Source organism: Garra rufa, chromosome 13 (assembly GCF_049309525.1).
Source record: "Garra rufa chromosome 13, GarRuf1.0, whole genome shotgun sequence".
Taxonomy (NCBI): Eukaryota; Metazoa; Chordata; class Actinopteri; order Cypriniformes; family Cyprinidae; genus Garra; species Garra rufa.
In genome coordinates, this window is record NC_133373.1 from 44,017,065 (window position 1) to 44,038,949 (window position 21,885).

The following is a 21,885-nucleotide window of genomic DNA, read 5'->3' on the forward strand; positions in this document are numbered from 1 at the left end:
AATTGTTTTGAAATTTCTATTTTGAAATTATTACATCTTTTTAATAAATATTTTTTATGTATTTTGATCAAATAAATAGAACATGCATTTTAAAAATAAATAAATAAATAGAAATAAATAAATAAATAGAACATGCATATTACAAATGGAAAAGCACAATTTCTATTTTGAAATTGTTTTGAAATTTCTATTTTGAAATTATTACATCTTTTTAATAAATATTTTTTATGTATTTTGATCAAATAAATAGAACATGCATTTTAAAAATAAATAAATAAATAGAAATAAATAAATAAATAAATAAATAGAACATGCATATTACAAATGGAAAAGCACAATTTCTATTTTGAAATCGTTTTGAAATTTCTATTTTGAAATTATTACATCTTTTTAATAAATATTTTTTATGTATTTTGATCAAATAAATAGAACATGCATTTTAAAAATAGGAAAGCACATGCATGAAGTCAAGGTCATGTGCAATCCTCAGCAGAAACGACTGGGATAGATAAACAACACCTCCCTCTCTCTCTCTCTCTCTCTCTCTCTCTCTCGTCCCCGTTACCTGGATCTGAGCTGCGCATCCGTGTGGATTCATCTCGCGCCTCATTGTCATTCACTCCGCGTTCACGTGCTCGTGTGGATGTGGATGCGCTTTGCATTTCCATACGCGTTCTGCGTCTCGACGTGGCTCGGATCCGCTTCTTTTACTTCCAAAACACAAATCCTGAGGGAAATGTTCTCGCTTTCCCGGACAGCAAACAATCCCTCAAGTATTTGTTTGTTCTTGGACTCGTAAGGACACAGAAGCGCGCTCTCGTGGGCAGGATGCTGCCTCGCTGAGGAGCCGTAATGGAGAGTGATGGATGACACATGGCTGTGATGCTCCAGGATCATCTTCATCATCATCATCATCATGTCTCCGGCGGCTCCGGTAACGGACAGTAGTGCTGTTGATGTCCACCACGAGCAGACGGACGCGCCGCGGGAAGCGGTGAGTTCAGCCGCGGCGCGCGCGTTCCCATTTCGACGCGATGTGGGGAAACCTTTGTTACAAACCGTGACGAAAGAGAACGAATAAACGCTGGGTTCTGTGAGTTTTATCAAAAGGCTAATTAATGCATTGCGATTTATGTTTAATTGACTCAATCATGCGTTGGATTGTGTGTGTGGGGGTTCGTGCACGTGAGTGAAAGGAGATACACACAAAGATTCCTATCTGTCTCTACTGTAGACTACTGTAATAATAGACTGTATAAACCAATTACACGTTCAATTCAGTGGCAGACAGTAAGAGAGTGGATCTCAGCAAACTTCATAGGTCATGGTCATATTTCATCACTAAAAAAATAAAATAAATTAAATAATACGATTTAAAAAATCAAATTCAAATTCAGAAATAATTTAAAAAAACCAGCTATAAAATATAGCTTGAAACATTTTTATATATGTTTATATTTTAAAAATAAAATTAAAAGTGAAATGAAAAAACAGAATTATTTAATAACTCTAATATTTAAAAATACATTACAAAATGAAAATAAAAAAAAAGATTTATAAAAATTAACATTTTTATTATTTTTGAAAACACAATGTAAATAATACAATTTTACAAATATATTTTGCACATAATTAAATAACAATAATTAAAAATGCTATAAAAATATTGCTTGAAACATTTTTATGTTTATATTTTAATACCCGATTTACATTAAAATAGGTTATATAAATAAATTATAAAATAAAATTAAAATAAAATGAAAAAAAAGAATTATTTCATTAATCATTTTTGAAAATACAATGTCATCCCATTTTGATAAAAAATTATCACAAAAATAGGAAAAGAATTAATGATAAAAAAAAAAACATTTTATTATATAAATAAAATCTAAAATAAAATGCACTTTTTTCTATGTAACCCATTATTGATGAATGGGAACATACACATTTGCTATTAGTAATAGGCTAATATTCTATAAATACAGAAAAATGTATTTGATAAATTATTTTATTTTGATTAAAGCTTTTTTTTATAAAATTTAATAAAATACAATAAACATATATTATATAAATAAATTATAAAATGAAAAAAAATATTTAATTATTTTTGAAAATACAATGTAAATAATACAATTTAAAAAAATATATTTTGCAAAAATAATAAAAAAACATGCTACAAAAACATTGCTTGAAACATTTGTATAGGTTTATATTTTAACACCCCATTCACATTTCTGTTTCTTTAAAATAAATTAAAATATATATTATATAAATAAATTATAAAATAAAATAAAAATAAAATAAAAAAACTGAATTATTTAATTAATAATTAAAATGTCATTCCATTTTGATAAAAAAAAATAGGAAAACAATTAATGATAAAATATATTTTATTATACAAATAAAATCTAAAATAAAATGCAAAATTTTTTTTCTATGTGACCCATTATTGATGAATGGGAACATACACATTTGCTATTAGTAATAGGCTAATATTCTACTGAAAAATGCAGATAAAATGTATGAATTTGATAAAATATTTCATATTTTGATAAAAAAAATTGTAATAAATATAATAAAATACAATAAATATATATTATAGAAATAAATTATAAAATAAAATAATACATAAAAAAAATTTAGCAAAAATAATATTTAAAAAAACTTAATTTAAAATGATTTTATCTTATTTAGGAAATTATATTTTGATTTTAAAAACTGCTATTAAATTCTAACTATTCAGCATTATTATGAATAATTAGTATTTTATGACTATTTACAAATGTGTTTTATATAATTTATAGTATAATTTAAATTTAGGAGGTTGATCATGTAAATAGTGTTTTAAATATTTTATTATAAATTCTTATTTTTTAAAATAATTATTAGTGTATAATTAATTTAAATAAAAATTAAAAATACATAAAAATATTTTATAAAAATAATTCTTTATGTACATAAATTATATATCTTTTTATTATTATTAATATGATTATTATATAATTTATAGTTTAATTTGAATGAAAATAATGTTAATAATTTAAATATTTTATTCAAATCATTTTTTAATTACTGTAAAATGTATTTACAGAAATCATAAGCTATTATTATGTTATTATTATATAATTAATAGTATAATTGAAATTCAAGAGTATGCCTGTTTTTTATGAAAATGTAAAAAATATTTTATTGAAATTCTTGTTTTATTAAAATAATGATTGAATTATTGTATGATTTATTAACATAAATTATATATTATTATTATTATTATTATATAATTAATAGTTTAATTCAAATTTAACAATATGCTTGATTGTTATGAAAATAATATAATTTTATTTTTATATTTATATTTTATATATTTACAGAAACTATATATACTTTTTTTTATTATTATAGAATTAACAGTATAATTTAAATTTAAGAGCATGGTTGATTTTTATAAAACTAATGCAAAAAAATATTGTAAAATATTTTATTAAAATAATTCTTGAATTATTGTACAATTTATTTTATAATTATATATAATTTTAATAATATTTTTTCCTTTAAGCGTATGCCTGATTGTTATGAAATTAATGCACAAAACTCTGCAAATTAAAAACATTTTTTTTTTTAAATAATTTTATTAAAATAATTTATTATTACTTTACATTTTGGGGTGAAATGTGACCTGTATTTTGCAAAAATCACCAAGTGACATTTAAGTTGTTTGTGATGATTTATAATATATATTTCAGACTTTGAGTACATAATACTTTAAAACATTGCTTATTAAGTTCCAACTTACATGTCACCAACAGTTTAGTCACACAGGGTCCTCGCTGATGATCTAAACCTCATGAATTGGCAGCGAGGTCAGCCTCAGTTATGTCACTTTACTAAAACGCTAAAATAGCCCGAATGAAAGTGGGACGCCTTGCTCACACCTCCTAAAATACACAGGGTGACAGCAGCAGAGAATCCTCACTATATGAGAGCGCGAGTTTTCTCTGGGACCGTCTGACAGAGCCTCATTATAGAGGCTTGGTTTCACTGTTCAAGTGCTTTAGAGGACAGATCTGTCCCTAGTGCTTCAGCTTTCATTCAGCAACTAATACAGTTCACCTAAGAATGTGAGGAAATGTGTTTGCTCTGTTGTGGTTGTCTTATCTTATGCTCTACACATCATTTAGCTGCTGAAAGATGGTGATTAACTGGTTTGATAATTATTTCCTCAGAAGTGCTTAAGTGTAAAATGCCCCCCTGGGTCACTGAAAGCTTTTTATTTACTAATTAGTGCCTGGAATTGATGTGCACAAACACTTTCAGTTAAAGAAAAGTGATTTGTCTAATTGTAATCTGTTTACTAATTCAAATATTCAAAGACCAAATTACACTCTTTTTTTTATCTAAATGGTTTCATTAAGAAACTTTAACATCTGAAGAATCTTTCTGTTTCACAAAAGGTTCTTTGTGGCGAAATAAGGTTCTTCAGATTATAAAAAGGTAAAAAAGAAATGGTTCTTTAACCCTCTGGGGTTCTTCGGTCACTTTTGACCGGAATTTTTTAAATAAAAAAATTTTAAAAATCGTAGCTTCATCGGAATGGTATGAAACCTGGTGACTTTTATGGTACTTGGTATATGAACACACAAAAAAATTGGGGACAGGATTGGAAAAGTCTAAGTGGTCGTAAAAAAAATAGTCACACTCGGGGTCTTCGGGTCAAAATGACCGGCCATAGGAAATGAATGGGAAATTGGCAAAAATATGAAAATACAGAGTTTTTTTGTGCATACAATCTACAAATCAGCCACAATCCAGAAAAAAAGCACACAACTGTGAAGGGGTGACTCTCTAAAACATCAAGAGTGCAAAACACTACAATACACTCTCACACACACACACACACACTTATACACACAAAAACACACGCACACACAAATGAATGTGTGTCATTTCAAAAGCTAATTTTGGGAAATGTGTGAAATAGAGGCAATCAATGTAAGAAATAAAGCACACAGCAATGAAAGCATGAGACTGTAAGCCATCAGAGTTCCAAAATAGACACACAGACACACACACACACACACACACACACACACACACACACAGGGAAATATGAGATTGGTGAGACTGTAACAGAGGAATGTGAGACTATGAATCAAATAAAAGGGAGACATTGGATCCAAAATCCAAAAGTCACACACCATGTCACACACACACACACACACACACACACACACACACACGGAAAAAAGATTTCAAAACAAGCATCATTTGCTCAAAGTGCTATATGGAGACACTCTGTTGTGATTTGTCACAACCTGATCTGTAATCACAATTAGTATGTAAATAATATGTAATTATACACTGTAACCGATTTTTGTTATTTGAACAGTATTTTACTGTAATATCTACAGTAAGATACTGTAAAATGTATACACAGTATTTTACTGTAAACTGCAAAGGATTATGGGAAAATATATGATCACTACTGTAATTCTCCACTACTGTAAATCCGTTTACAGTAGTGAACTTGCCCGCGAAAAATTGACCAATGGCAAGGGAGATTTTTTTTTCTCCTGTTGAGAGGAAGTGGCGGTAAAAAGGACAAAAGAGAAATGTTGCATCAATAACTCGACAAAAAGGTTAGTATATAATTTCTGTTTTATGAAAAACTGAACAATTTTAATTTGTTTTCACTTGTTAACAGCAAACTAACAATATTCATCGTGTTTTTCATGTCGGTAGCCTTTTTTTTCTGACTGACGGCCGGGGCGCCGCCATAACGGTGAAAACATGGACTGGTGAGTAAATTAAGGTGACCTATATTAGTCGAAATAAACTTTATTTAAACTGAGAAACACGTTTGTATATTCGGCTGCCCTTTAATGCAAGTTAGTTCGTCTGACGAGCCCTTACTCAAGCTTAACAGCAAACTGAGGTGAAATACTGAGGTAAAGTGCGTTAAGCAACACCACTGTTTCTGTGGAGATTTTAAACTGTATTTTCAAGCCCTTCTTTTGCTTGTCATTTTCAAGTTTCTGGTCTGGATGTCGTCTGTAACGTCGGAGCGCGGAGGTGTATTTTGGATCTTCTTCTGTGAATGACTGCCATAGTATCGACGATAATGAACTGGTAAGCTAATAATGTCAGTAAGCCGAAGTTGACAAACTTAACGTTAGTCACAGAGCAGCATAATATCTTTTAAACGCTGCCTCTTTATAGCTGGCAAGGTAATTCTCTTCAAATGATGTTTAAGTAAGAAATGTGTGTATGAATGTCGTATGTAACTTTATAGACGGTCCCTTCAGTGACAGACGTGACATAAACAGCGCGCTAACATGAAACACTGAGGTAAAACTGAACACCGCGGTTAACTGCATCTTTTGTGTTTTATTTTTTGAAGTTTGTGGTCTTGTGGTCATGTCGTCTGCATCGGAGAGTCTTTTCTGGTGATTGCCGTCGTCGCGGTGCAAACAACAGGTGAGCTTCCCCTTTCATCAATTTAACTAAGTTAATGTTAACGTTACTAAATTAGCCAAATTAGCCACAGGCTGCTGTTCTCCACTGACTTGCAGAACAGGTTAACTTTTTAAAGAGAGTAACGGGCTAGCAATATATTAATATAACAAGTTTTGCTAATAAATATTATAAATGTTTATTTTATTAAAAATGTAGATTTTATTACTGTACAGTAGTTGTCTTTTCTGATCATAAACTATAGTAACACTAAAAGGGTGTTGTGACACTGTCTGTTACAGGAGATTTCTCCAAGCACTAACTGGATGCTGACCATCAGATGCAGAATCATCATACAGCCAGCTGTCCATTTTACAGACATGCAGAATCAGGTAACCCAAAACATTTTTGTTTTACATTGCACTTACATTCATGCATTTTTCAGATGCTTTTATCCTAAGCAAGTTATATTGTATTTAAAGTACACATTTGAAAGGTATTTATTTCCGGGGAATGTTTTTTATTACCATTTCTTGTCTATGGAAGCAGATTAGTCTCATTAATAATTCACGCACAATACACGATGCACACATGCGTGTCCCAATTCACGTGCACGAAAAAAATATATATATTCACAAAAAAAATTCACGTGCAAAAAATAAGAATATAAATTCATACAATACGTTTCACAAGTTGCAAAACACAATTCACAGATTTACAACTGTGTACAACAATTTTGAATGTTTAAAAATCACGAGTGTATCACGGACTGTGAGTGTGTGAATAGCTTTTTTACGTGTGTATTTTTTAGACTTGCGTGTGTGTTTTTGAGACTCTCCTGGCAGCGAACTCCTCCCATGCGGGTCACTCGTCCACTGTGGGCGTGCCTATCTTACGTTACGTCATCAGCGCGAGTCCAGTTCCAGAATTCAGATACGATTCAACTGTTTATCGTCTCATTTTGTTTTATACTGCATGCTTACTTAAAAATCGGTCGTTTAGACACACTCGTTAACGTGACCAGTGTAAGCCAGCTGCTGCTCAGAGTGTATTATGTTTTAATATTTATCGATTGTTATGTTTAAGAATCATTCACGTGGATACCATACCGCATAAAGATATTAAAATTATAAACTTAATGTAAAGCATAAAATACGTTTTTTACAGATGGGACATGTAAATAAATAGAAAATGAAAATTATCTATTTGGATATTTTTCAAGCAGTCTCTTGTGGTTTTGTTTTTTTTTTATTGAAAACAGGAAGAGCCAAACTTGTCTTGTGTCTCAAATCCTACGATGGCACGCATTCAGCTGATGACGATTTAATAACACACATTGTAAACCATGTACATTTCATTTAAGTTTGTTTACGCTGCAGCCTGCAGATATTATTTATTTCAGAATTGTGATGCTTATGATGTACAAGTAGCTGCTCCTATTTCAACCTCTGCCACAAATTATGAGGTGATGTGAATCTAGAAGTTTCATTTGGAACTGTAACTCTTTCAAAACAGTCATGCTGCAACCCATCCATTTTAACAGTTTCAACTGATTTAACTCATGCATTATTACTACATTTCTTTTAGAATGGTACCCTATGACTTTGTATTTGTTAAGGCATAAAGCTTTGTTATGCATTGTTAAATGTTCTGGTTGTTTGTCAGAATTAAAACATTCAAAACAAGTCGGAACTTGAATGAAGTTTACTGAATAATCTTTGATGCATTCCTTTATGTGATCAGTCTGTCTGACTGACCAGCAAATTCCAGAACTGTTAATACTAAAGCAAATACAATTGCTGCTAACCAACATCATCTTGTGTTTTGTAATCTCAAAGATTTTTACATCACTGCTCAACATAAAATTATGTATCACAATAATATAATATTTTAAAAAGTACATGAATGTTGATTACATTAAAAAAAATGCATAAAGGTGAAGTACATAAAAAGACATAAAGATTAATGTGAACGAAGAGGTCTGTAACTGTCATCCAGATGTTGTTCCAAAGTGTTAAATCCTGAAAAATGCAAGGAAAATGATTAGTGTGTTTTAATTAAACACTGCATCCAGTTGCACAAATGGTTAGTACAAACACACCGTTATTCATACACTGAGTTCTCGTGAGGTATATTCATCATTACATAAAGCTATAATAATAAAGGCAGGGTCAGTGCTAAGTGGGAGCTAGACTGGGCAGAGGACACCCAGCGTTGTTAAACAAAAACATGGCAATGAACAGAATTCTTTCTTCATTTTGGCCAATAAACCGGACATTGTGGCTAACACAAGGCAGCATCTTTGGCAACACTAACTGTTTTCATAGCAGCCGCTGGCTTAAACTGGTCACGTTAACGAGTGTGTCTAAACGACCGATTTTACCTTTAGTTTTTAAGCAATCAAAATAAAACAATACACCTTTACTAGGCTAGTTACAAATGAGACGATCAACAGCTGAATCGTATCTGAATTCTGGAACTGGACTCGCGCTGATGACGTAACGTAAGATAGGCACGCCCACAGCGGGTTATGATTGGTCGATCGACAGGCTCAAATCTGATTGGCTAAAGTGTACGAGTAACCCGCATGGGAGGAGTTCGCTGCCAGGAGAGTCTCAAAAACACACATGCAAGTCTAAAAAATACACACGTAAAAAAGCTATTCACACACTCACAGTCTGTGATACACTCGTGATTTTTAAACATTCAAAATTGTTGTACACAGTTGTAAATCTGTGAATTGTGTTTTGCAACTTGTGAAACCTATTTTATGAATTTATATTCTTATTTTTTGCACGTGAATTTTTTTTGTGAATATATATATTTTTTTCGTGCACGTGAATTGGGACACGCATGTGTGCATCGTGTATTGTGCGTGAATTATTAATGAGACTAATCTGCTTCCATTCTTGTCACATCAAGATTGAGTTTGCATGCACATTAAAATTATTTCTATTAAACCAGCATTTAAACAGCAAAATGCAGCTGCTTCAGGTATCTTTAACTTACTGTAACCTTTAAATTCATAATAGCAATCTTACCGTCTGTCAATTTAGATTATTGTTACTGTAAAGCAACAATTAGAGATTTTTAATCATAGTAGGCTTATTATATGCACAGACTTTCTAGGAAACACACGTTTAGAATGTTTATATGAACAGATTGGTTAGCATTTAGCATGGTCTGTGGCAGACTTTTGAGTGTCAGGGCAACAAAATTCAATAAACAAGAATGTAATATTAAGTGATTTAAATCATGAAGAAAGTATTGTCTTTTTGCTCCATTTAGTAAAAACGGTTCTTAACAAAGCCATGTTGTGCATCTCTGCACACAGCAGTGTTTCATTACTGAATGAATTTACCTTTTTTAAACACCTAGAATCAGTGACTTAAGCCGCTTTTCCACTATCGGGCCGAACCGTTCTTAGAACGGTCGGGTACAGTTCCAGTTGTGTTTCCACCTGAGCCTGGTACGGCACGGAACGATTACAAACCGTTCTCGGCCCGGAATTCTCGGCACGGTTAGACAACCGTGCTGAACCGGGCTGGTAAAATGCGTTTGCATGGCGTCGCCACTCTGTTGCCTGGCTACCAGTTTCTATATGGCTAAGCGGGTGCGCAGTAAACAGATACGGTAAATATAAATACAAATGGCTGAGACACTTTGGTCTGTGGATGAAACATTTGCTCTAATATTGATATTTGGGCAGAAAGAAAAATTCAACAACAGCTGGAGGGTGCAAAGAGAAACGAAAAAGTTTTTTTTATTATTATTATAGAGCAGTGTCTTGCAGAGAAGGGCATTAAGTTTCAAAACAGTGCGGGAAAAAAAAACTCAAACATACATATCGCGTCCAAAAGGACAATAACAGTAGAAGCGGGGCTTGCATTACCAAGGCAACGACTGACTCATTTGTATTTACATTCCAAATAGTTCCGTTATCTGCACCGCAGTGGAAAATCAAACCGTATCTGTGCCGACTGGCCCGAATAGGCACGGAACAGAACGGTTACGCATTGAGAACGGTTCGGCCCGATAGTGGAAAAGCGGCTTTACTGACCCATTCATAAAATTCTTTATAAAAAATTTCAAGAAAAAGTTTCTTCAGTTTTTTTTCTTACTACTGCGTTCGTATGTAGTATATCATTTTTTTTTTTAAATGCATACAGCACCAAGTTTGACAGTTGAGGCAAATTCTTTAAACACTGTTTTTCTTGTGCTTGCAGGTTTGTTCAGACAGTCAACCTTTGTGGCAGCAAATGCATTGACAGTCACAGATCAGATGGACTTCTGGAAAGAGGGTGCAAACAACAAGCATCAGCCTGAATCCCATTCTGCCGTTTCTCATCAGAGAGCTTGTCAACTTTGACTCAAAACTACTAAAATTTAACACAACACAAACACATTTTTACTGTATGATTTTATTTTATTTACACTACCAGACAAAGCTTTTGAACAGTAAGATTTTAAATGTTTTTAAAGAAGGTCTCTTCTGCTCACTAAGCCTGCATTCATTTGATCCAAAGTACAGCAAACACAGTACACTTTTGAACCATTTTTATTATTTAAAATAACTGTTTTCTTTTTGAATATATTTTAAAATGTAATTTATTGCTGTGATCAAACCTTAATTTTTAGCATCATTACTGCAGTCACATGACCCTTCAGAAATCATTCTAATAATTTGATTTTCTGCTCAAAAACTATTATTATGATGTCGCTGAAATTATTATAATGCTAAAATACATTTTTTTTTCAGGTTTCTTTGATGAATAGAAAGTTCAGATAAACAGCATTTATCTGAAAGAGAAATAGTTTGTAACATTATGAATGTCTTTATTATCACTTTTGATCAATTTAAATCATCCTTGCTAAATAATATCTTTCTATTCATCAAAGAATCCTGAAAAATCTAAAAATTAAATAATGTTTATCAGCATACTAGAATGATTTCTGAAGGATCATGTGATACTGAAGACGAGTAATGATGCTGAAAATTCAGCTTTGATCAAAGGAATAAATTAAATTTGGATCAAATTAATGCAGGCTTGGTAAGCAGAAGAGAATTCTTTAAAAAAATCTTAGTGTTCAAACACTTATGACTGGTAGTGTACTTACTTATTTTTGCTTTTCAGTATGTGTATGTTTGCCATGATACAAAGTCTCTGTACTTTTAAAAAGAAAATGTTCAACAATTAAAAAGAATATTATCAGAACTAATGCTTATGAGTTATTGTGATTTTTATGGGGTTGGGGTGGTAAAAATCTTGAATTACAGTGCTGTAGGTTAATTGGATTGTTTTTACAGGTAAAAAATGTTTAAAATAAATGAAAATAAACTCTATAGTACTGATACTGTAATTGAAAATACAGTAAAAATACTGTAATTGAAGATACAGTAAAAACACTGTAAATTAAATTACAGTAAAAATAATGTAAATGAAATTACAGTAAAAATAATGTAAATGAAATTACTGTAAAAATACTGTAAATGAAATTACAGTAAAGACCTTTTAGTACTGTAAATGCACTTACAGTATTAATACTGTAAACATTTTTACAGTAACTTACTGGCATCCAGCTGCCAGTAAGTTACTGTAAAATTTACAGCAAACTTTTTACAGTGTAGTTAGAATGATATTTAAAACAAACTTTTTTTTCCTCTATTTTTTTATTTACTATTTGACAATTGTTATACTTTTCTGTTATTTTAGATTTATGTTCATAATTGCTGTTGCCTTTTGAATAAGAGTTACTGTTCATTGAATATGTAAAAAAAGAATGCACATAAAATGTAAATAGGGTTAGGATGATATTTAAAATATTTTTATTTCTCTATTTTCCATTTAATGTTTGATAATTATACTTTTGCTGTTATTTTGTTGCCCATGCTGTTGCTGTTCATAATTCCTGTGCTAAATAAGAGTTATTGTTTATTGAATTTTACAAAAAATTATTTAAATCAAAATGTTCATTATAAAAAGGTTACAAAATAAAAAAAAATGGTATGACTGAAAGAACGGCATTTTTATTCAGTTAGAATTAAAACAATGGGTAACAAAATGCTTTCCATTGTTTCTCTTTCTAATGCAATGTTCTGGTTTGACTGTATTATAAAGTAAAACTGGCACTTCAAATTACCAGTTAAACCAATCAAACAAACAAAAAACTTGGCAAATAATAAAAAAATAGTCTTTGATAATCTAATTTTATATAATAAAATCCACAACCTGAAAAGGCATTGGCAAATATGTGCAAAAACAACTAGAATTCACAAATCCTTCTATAGAGAGCATTACATCCATCTAGTGGTTAAAATAGGATATTGCCTGGTAATTATGCTCACTACGCCACCAGATGGCACAAATCCGACTTCAAAAAATTATTTTCTATAGGCCAGGTATCTACTTTAAACTAAAATACAGCATTAATTAAAAAAGAATAAAAATTATATATATTAAAAAAAATTCTATTATATTCAATGGCAAAAAATAGATCATAATTGTAGCATAAATATTAATTATTATCATAAAATTCTGTCAAAACACGACAGAAAAAAAGAAAAAATATTATTGAACAAAAATACATTTGATTGATTTTACTGAAAAAAAGGAAATAATGATTTCAGGGCTCCGGTCACTTTTGACCGTGAGGGCCCTGAGTGTGACTGGTCGGGGAAGAACCCCAGAGGGTTAAAGAACCTTTGACTGAATGGTTCTTCTATGAAGAATGTTTTAAAGCATCTTTATTTTTAAGAGTGTAGCGTAACTTATGAAGATCATTCAGAAAAAGAGGTCGCTGATGTTTAGTAACTAGTTGAACTTTTTTTTGGCATTAACCTAGTTGTGGTTAGGGTCAGTTTTTTTTTTTACATTTTAAATTAGATTTTATATTTTTATATCAATTTATTTTATAAATGTTTTCATGTTAAATTTGGTAAAAATGTTGTTGTTTTTGTCATTTTTATTAGTTTTTTATATGTATATATAAGTTTGAGATATTATTTAATTTAATTTAATTTTTAAATATTATTTTAATGTATTATTTTAATTTAATTTAAATTATTTATTGCTTCCATTGCTTCCAACTAAAATTTCATTTTAGTTAACTTAATATTTTTTGGTTTTGGTATCATTGATTTTTTTGTTAAAGTTTTGAATTTTATTTTTATTTTTATATTTTATATCAATTTATTCTAGAATTGTTTTCATTTTAAATTTTGTAAAATTTTTGTTGTTTTTGTCATTTTTATTAGGGTTTTTACATATCTATATATGTTTTAGATATTATTTTATTTTAATTTAATTTAATTTTAAATATTATTTTAACTTAAATTATTTATTGCTTCCATTGCTTCCAACTAAAATGTTGTTTTAAATCACTTTAAAAAATTGTCTTTAGTATCATTGAGTTTTTGTTAACACTTTGAATTAGATTTTTATATTTTATATCAATTTATTCTATAAATGTTTTGATTTAAAATTTTGTACAATTTTTGTTGTTTTTGTCATTTTTATTTATTTTATTTCTTTTTTTATATGTCTATATCAGTTTGAGATATTATTTAATTTAATTTTGAAATATTTTTATTTTATTTGTAAAAGTTTTTATTTTAGTTTGTTTTTTGTATCATTGAGTTTTTGTTAAAGTTTTAAAGTAGATTTTATACTTGGTAAAATGTTTTATTTTTATTAGTTTTTTATATGTCTATATAAGTTTGAGATATTATTTATTTTTAATTTAATTTTTATATATTATTTTAATTTAATTTAAATTATTTATTGCTTCCATTGCTTTCAACTAAAATTTAATTTTAGTTAACTTAACATTTTTGTTTTTGGTAATTTTTATTAGTTTTTATTTTAGTTAACTTAACATTTGTTTTTGTTTCATTGAATTTTTTGTTAAAGTTTTAAATTAGGTTTTATTTTTATATTTTATATCAATTTATTCTAGAACTGTTTTCATTTTACATTTTTTTTACATTTTTGTTGTTTTTGTCATTTATATTAGTTTTTTATATGTCCATATACGTTTGAGATATTATTTAATTTAATTTTAATTTAATTTATTTTTAAATATTATTTTAATTTAATTTAAAAATTGTATTGCTTCCCTTGCTTCCAACTAAAATTTAATTTTAGTTAACTTGACATTTTTTTGTTTGTTTTTGGTCATTTTTATTAGCTTTTATTTTAGTTAACTTAACATTTTTTTGTTTTTGGTATCATTGAGTTTTTGTTAAAGTTTTGAATTAGATTTTCTTTTTATATTTTATATCAATTTATTCTAGAATTGTTTTCATTTTAATAATGAAAAAAAATTAATTTTGTTGTTTTTGTAATTTTTATTAGTTTTTATTTTAGTTAACTTAACATTAGTTTTGAAGTTTTAAATTACATTTTATTTTTATATTTTTTATCTTTTTATTTTATTTATTTTTTTTATAAAAAAACAATATCTCAAACTTATACAGACATTATTTTGTTATTATGTAAAAAATTATTTTGTTATTATGTAAAAAATTAAATTAAAAAAAATGTGTTTTTTTGACATTTTTATTAGTTTTTTATATGTCTGTATAAGTTTGAGATATTGTTTTATTTTAATTTTTTTTAAATATTATTTTAATGTATTAATTTAATTAATTTAAATTATTTATTGCTTCCATTGCTTCCAACTAAATTTCATTTTAGTTAACTTTTTTTTTTGTTTTGGTATCATTGAGTTTTTGTTAAAGTTTTGAATTAAATTTTATATTTTTATATGAATTTATTCTATAAATGTTTTCATTTTAAATTTATTTTTTTGTCATTTTTATTAGATTTTTATATGTCTATATAAGTTTGAGATAATTAATTTTAATTTGATTTAATTTTTAAATATTATTTTAATTTAATTTAAATTATTCATTGTCTCCAACTAAAACTTTAACTAAAATAAAACTGAAAACTGAAAATGTAAAACCAAAAAATAATTCAAAATATTAATACAAATTATAATAAATAATATTTATTATATTATAATACAATAACACTGTTTGCAACTTGCTTGAAAAAACAAAAACACAAATGAGAGTATTATGCATTGTGTATTAATGGCTGAGAAATACTTCATAAGGGCTACTTGTCATAAGTGTTGCGGTTCCCGCTGAGAGCTCCGGTCGTGAGGGGCTCCAGGGGCCGCGCTAAAAGGTAGAGCGGATAATTATGGAAGAACTTAATCAATTATTTAATGCCAGCTGCCATGTTAAGGGCATAAGACAGCCATGCAATCACATACTCCAGAAACAGCTAAATAAAAAACTGAGAAGTTTGTTCAGCATGAATATGATGTTTGCATTTTGTGGATTAATCGTTCTGTCAGACTATAAGGCTTTTTCGGATCCATCAACAAAATGCTTCTAAAGCAGAATCAATGAGGGTAATGAGATTTTTACTGGGTGGTTTACAAGAATTTTATTTTCTTTGTGATTATTAGTGAAATCAGTTTTTGAGTGAAATATATATATATAATTTGGTTGAATATAATGCAACTTTTAGTTTTGTCCCTCGACCCTCAATCAAGATTTTTAGCCCTTCGTATTAAAACATTTGTGGACAACTGACATAGAAGAACCGTTTTTTCTTAATGTGAAGAACATTTTAATAATCTAAAGAACCTTTTTCCACTATACAGAACAAAGACATTCTCAAATATGTAATAATTTTGGAAATTTTCTATTTATTTGTTCGTTTGTTTTTGCTAAAAGAAAAAAAAAAGAATATTTAGGATACATTGGACACTATCCAATGTTTTAGGAAGAATTTAAACTTAAATAATTCTTGAGAAGTCTTTAGAAAAAAAAAAAAAAACAGGACAGAAAGAAAAGAACATTATTAAGAATATTTTGTTTTCCAAAAATATTTCTTTACCCGGTAAGTTAGAAAAAAAGAAGAAAGAGTTTTGGGTTGTAGTTAAATGTTTGGAAAAAGATTTTCCATGCTTTGTGGCACTTTATACTGAATGTTATGAGGAGTTATGAGGTCCGGCTGACAATTTGAGGATCCAATGGCATCAGGAGGTTTAGTCACAAGCTCTTTTGAATGCTTTTAATTGGTCAAAAATGTTCAGTGTTAAGTAAATTGTTGTTTAGTAATTTATTTTTGAAAAGCAAGACAAAACTGTAAAAAGGTTATTAATATTTAATTTATTCAATGGTTAAAAAAAATTGGCATAATACATGGCTGGGGACACTAAAAACCGCGTTCGGCCTTCGGCCCAGTGTTGAATTTTTTTCGGTTTCCACTGGTACGCAGTGAGCGTTTTCAATTCATTCATACAGAAGTTGAGCTTAAACGTGTGCGTGGTGCATTATGGGATTGAAAGAGGCACAGAGAAAGTGTTGAGAGTGGCTGAGAGCTGCAAAAAGGTTGGGCATTCATCAACTTTATGCAAATGTCGAGTGCAAAACGCCAGGCGACAACCAATCACTGTGAAAAGTAGGCAAGGCAAGATTTTGACGTATGTTTCTGAGTGTTTGAAGAACTGGTGGATTACTGGTGGAGCTGAAATCACATATCATTGAAAAAGTCATGCAAAAATCAATGCACTTTGCATGCCTTCATTATATGCTAGTGTTTCGTTTGTGAATCGAAGTTAAAAGGCGACGATGAAACGCAAACAGGGTGTAAACATTGTTTTCCCATAGGCGTGCTCTGCCCTAAATTTGACACACCCCAAAGCAGTGCCGTTGCCAGTGGCACTGAGCATGGATTTGACGCTGTGGTAGAAATGCATTGTAACAGTGCGTTTCCACTGGTACGCAGCGGGCGTTTTCAATTAATTCATATGGAAGTTGAGCTTAAAAATTTGCATGGTGCATTATGGCTTCAAAAAAGTTGGGTATTCCTCAACTTTATGCAAATCTCAAGCGCAAAACACCAGACGACAACCAATCGCTGTGAAAAGTAGGCAAGGCAAGATTTTGACGTATGTTTCAGAGTGTTTGAGGAACTGGTGGATTACTGAGCTGAAATCACATATCATTGAAAAAGTCATGCAAAAGTAAATGCACTTTGCATACTTTCATTAAATGCTAGTATGTTTGCAAACCACCGTTAAAAGAAGACAATGAAACACAAACAGGGTGTAAACAGGTGCCGTTGTATCGTTGCCAGCAGCACTGAGTGCAGATTTGACGCTGTAATGGAAACACACCGTTATTTGAAGCAATGGAGGACCCTGAACTTCGAAAAATGACTCTAAAGGGGTACCCTGGAGAGTGTCACCAAAGGGTCCTGACTAAGCGTCAATATGTGACAAGTTGTGAGTGAGAACGTGTTGTTTCAGGGTGCTTTCACATCTGTGGTTCGTTTCATTTGGTCCGGACCACGGGCAACAAATGATACATTGTAGCATTTTTCTGCCAATTTGGGTCCTTTTCACACCACACTGATTACTGATTGCGAACCAGTTGAAATGAACCTCCAGTCATGTGACAACATCCACATTTACATTTACATTTATTCATTTAGCCGACGCTTTTATCCAAAGCGACTTACAATTGGGAATACAACAAGTGATTCATCCTAAGGAGGCAGATCAACATAGGAAGTGTTCAAAAATACCATATATCAGGCGTTGTTAGAAGAGTGCAGGCTAGAAGGAGAAGATCAAGAAAGAGAGGAAAAACAGGCTAGAAGGGAGGATCAAGAAGAGAGGAGAATTTTTTTTTTTTTTTTTTTTTAATTGAGTCACATAGTGTCGAAAAAGATGGGTTTTCAGCAGTCGTTTGAAAGCTGTTAAGGAGTCTGCATTCCGGAGAGGGGTGGGAAGATCATTCCACCAGGCAGGAACATTGAACGAGAATGTTCTGGACAGTGATTTAATACCTCTCTGTGGTGGTACAATGAGGCGTCTTTCACTAGAGGATCTCAGTCTTCTGGAAGGAGTGTAGATGTGTAGTAGTGAATGGAGGTAGGCAGGTGATGATCCGGTGGCTGTCCTATATGCCAGCATCAGTGTCTTAAATTTGATGCGTGCTGTAACCGGTAGCCAGTGCAGGGATATGAAGAGAGGTGTGACATGGGCCTTTTTGGGCTCGTTGAAGACCAGTCGTGCTGCTGCATTCTGAATCATTTGTAGAGGCTTGATTGTACATGCTGGAAGACCGGCTAAAAGAGCATTGCAGTAGTCCAGCCTGGAGATGACCAGGGCCTGGACGAGGAGTTGTGTAGCATGCTCTACATCCACACCACTTGTTGGCCAATTGTGTCACTGAACATATTTTCTAAACTGTTAAACAATGAGAAGATTGCAGTGTTCTTGTGAGTTTTCGAAAGATGGGACCTAATGTGATCATCAGACCAAATTTATGAGGCTCCGCACCTCCTCACAACTCCAAGTTTGTCAGCGAGCTGCCATGGGGCTGTGTTGCCAAAGGTCAACAAAGACTTCTCCTCTTCCTGTAATGAACAGCGCAGCTGACTATGGAAGCTGGATTAGTCCAAAAAGGTGCAGTACTTTTTGCGGTTGGGTCTGTTTGAGTTCTGATCATGTTCTCACCATAAACTAACCGATCCAGTGTTTGAAAGCGTACCGAGACCACCACTTCAAGGAGGTATCGGTACGCTTCTTTGGTCCGCTTTTAGGGCGCACTCGAGTGCGATTGCTACATTCACACCTGCCCAAACGAACCGCACCAAGAGGGAAAATGAACTCTAGTGCGATTCAACCGAACTAAATGAGGCAGCTGTGACACCACCCTTAGTTTACAGTTTTTTCTTAGGTAAAGTTCTCCATGAAACCAATTCTCTTTATCGTTTGTATCTTTACAGCAACGACCCGCAAAGCAGTCACTGAGCAAGTCCCTGTGCCGCGACTCGCACTGGAAATGCCTCCTCCTGTCGCTGCTGATGTACTGCTGCGTGATCGCCTTGACCTGGTGCCAGGTCACGAAGGTCACGCGCCTCACCTTCGACAGTGCTTTCAAGGGCAAGTCCATGCTGTACCACGACAGTCCCTGTTCCAACGGCTACGTCTACATCCCAGTGGCCTTCCTCGTCATGCTCTACGTGATTTATCTGGTGGAGTGCTGGCACTGCTACTCACGCAACAAACTCCAGTTTAAAGTCGACCTGGAGAGCGTCGGCGAGCGGCTGCGGCGCATGCAACAAGCGACACCGTGCATCTGGTGGAAGGCTATTAGCTATCATTACGTACGTAGAACGAGACAAGTGACAAGGTATCGCAACGGAGACGCCTACACGACCACGCAGGTTTATCACGAGCGCGTGAACACGCACGTCGCAGAGGCTGAGTTTGATTACGGAAACTGTGGAGTCAAAGACATCTCCAAACACCTCACCGGACTGGAGAGCTTTCCCGTGACCAAGCTACGCTTCACTAAGTGCTTTAGTTTTGCCAACGTCGAGTCCGAGAACTCCTATTTGACGCAGAGGGCACGGTTCTTCACTGAGAATGAAGGATTGGATGATTATATGGAAGCACGCGAAGGGATGCATTTAAAAAACGTCGAGTTTAAGGAGTACTTGCTTGCTTTTGCGGATCCGGATCGCTTGCCTTGGTACGCATCGCAGTGTAGCTTCTGGTTGGCGGCGGCGTTGACGTTATCCTGGCCGTTGAGGGTTCTGACGGAGTACCGCACGGCGTACGTTCACTACCACGTGGAGAAGCTTTTCGGCTTCGACTACGTCGCCGTTACGCCTCTGGACGAGCGTCCGTTTTGTCGGCACATCCCGCGGGTCAACACTATTGACAGCACGGAGCTCGAGTGGCACATTCGTTCTAACCAACAGCTTGTTCCCAGTTACTCTGAAGCTGTGCTTATGGATCTGGCGCAGCAGTCCAGTTGCAACACGTTCTCGCCGCGTGGGATCGGCGCGGCTGGCGGAAATGGTTTTGGAGGATACCGACAGAACTGCGAACGCTGTCATCGCTCTATTAGCAGCTCGTCGATTTTCTCACGCAGCGCATTGAGCATTTGCAACAGCAGCAGTCCGCGTTTGCCTTTTAGCAGCAGTCGGTTTTCGCTAAGCCGCTTGTACGGTTCACGCCGCAGCTGTCTTTGGCGAAGTCACAGTAGTAGCCTGAACGATCCCAGCTGTCCCACGGAAAGCACACGATGTTTGGCCGGACAGTCGGCTAATGAGGAGAGCCCACCTTCGCCGCCGGCCTATCAGGACGCGCTGTATTTTCCCGTATTGATTATTCACCGCAACGAAGGATGTGTTGGTCACGATCACCATTCGCTGCACCATAACGGATCCTGCGTGGAGACTTCATTATAGCGTTTGCATAAGGATGAAAACACAAACTTGGTGTTTCAAATGTATTTGCAAACTAAGCAGACTGGTACAGAAATGTTTGTAAGAAACTTTACTTTTTTCTTCTATATGTGCATTCGCGCAAAACTTTGAATGACACGTGATTGCATTTCTTCATAACAAAAGCAGTCTGGCTTTTACTGACATATTTACACACTTGTGATGCACCATAATCATCTGCCAAACAACTTATTACTTTTGTAATCAACATGAAATGGCATTTCTATGGAAGCTCGTTACCGCCACTGAATAAAAAAAAAAAAAAGGTAATTGTGACTTTTTATCTCACAATTCTGACTTTTTTCCTCACCATTGCATGATGCAAACTCCAAATTCAGACGTTTTTTCTTAAAATTGCATGATACAAACTCAAAATTCTGAATTTTTCCTCACAATTGCATGATGCAAACTCAAAATTCAGACTTTTTATCTCAAAATTGCGTGATACAAACTCCAAATTCTGACTTTTTTCTTAGAATTGCGATACAAACTCCAAATTCAGATTTTTTTTTTCTCAGAATTGCATGCAAACTTAAAATTCTGACTTTTTTCTCAAAATTGCATGATACAAATTCAAATAACAGACTTTTTTTCTCAGAATTGCATGATATAAATTCACAATTGCAAGATATAAGGTCAGAATGGCAAGATATAAACTCGCAACTGTGAGGGAAAAAAAAGTCAGAATTGTGTGTTAATATCTGTCTTTGGAGAAGTCGATCCCAGACAGTCGGCCAATGAGGAGAGCCCACCTTCGGCGCCGGCCTATCAGGACACGCTGTATTTTCACATATTGATTATTCACCAAAACAAAGGACGTGTTGGTCATGATCACCATTCGCTGCACCATAACGGATCCTGCGTGGAGACTTCGTTATAGCATTAGCGTAAGGACGAAAACACAAACCTGGTGTTTCTAATGTGTGTATTTGCAAACTAAGCAGACAAATTGACAAATCATTCACATTACAACACATTAACAAAGTAAATGGGGTTAGTTTGAGTTCAGGTTGACTTTAAATTAAAATTGCACATTTCAAATGGAAATGTTTTGTATTAAATGTGACCCTGGACCACAAAACCTCTTAAGTAGCGAGGGGATATTTGTAGC

The 21,885-nt window shown here is 32.7% G+C and overlaps 1 protein-coding gene across 1 annotated transcript; it reads left to right on the forward strand.

Moving 5' to 3' along the window:
* Positions 1 to 916: 916 nt before the first annotated feature.
* On the forward strand, positions 917 to 21,076 carry LOC141283834 (transmembrane protein 151B). Its single transcript, XM_073817154.1, has 2 exons — positions 917 to 994; positions 19,266 to 21,076. Exons 1-2 carry the CDS (start codon positions 917 to 919, stop codon positions 20,736 to 20,738), a joined length of 1,551 nt encoding a protein of 516 aa, XP_073673255.1. The 3' UTR covers positions 20,739 to 21,076.
* Positions 21,077 to 21,885: the final 809 nt, after the last annotated feature.

What these genes read in the sequence shown, in the direction of transcription:
- LOC141283834 (XM_073817154.1), top strand. Translation starts at nt 917, where the DNA reads ATGTCTCCGGCGGCTCCGGTAACGGACAGTAGTGCTGTTGATGTCCAC. An exon ending in CGGACGCGCCGCGGGAAGCG is followed by an intron (nt 995 to 19,265) that starts GTGAGTTCAGCC and finishes GTATCTTTACAG; the next exon opens with CAACGACCCGCAAAGCAGTC.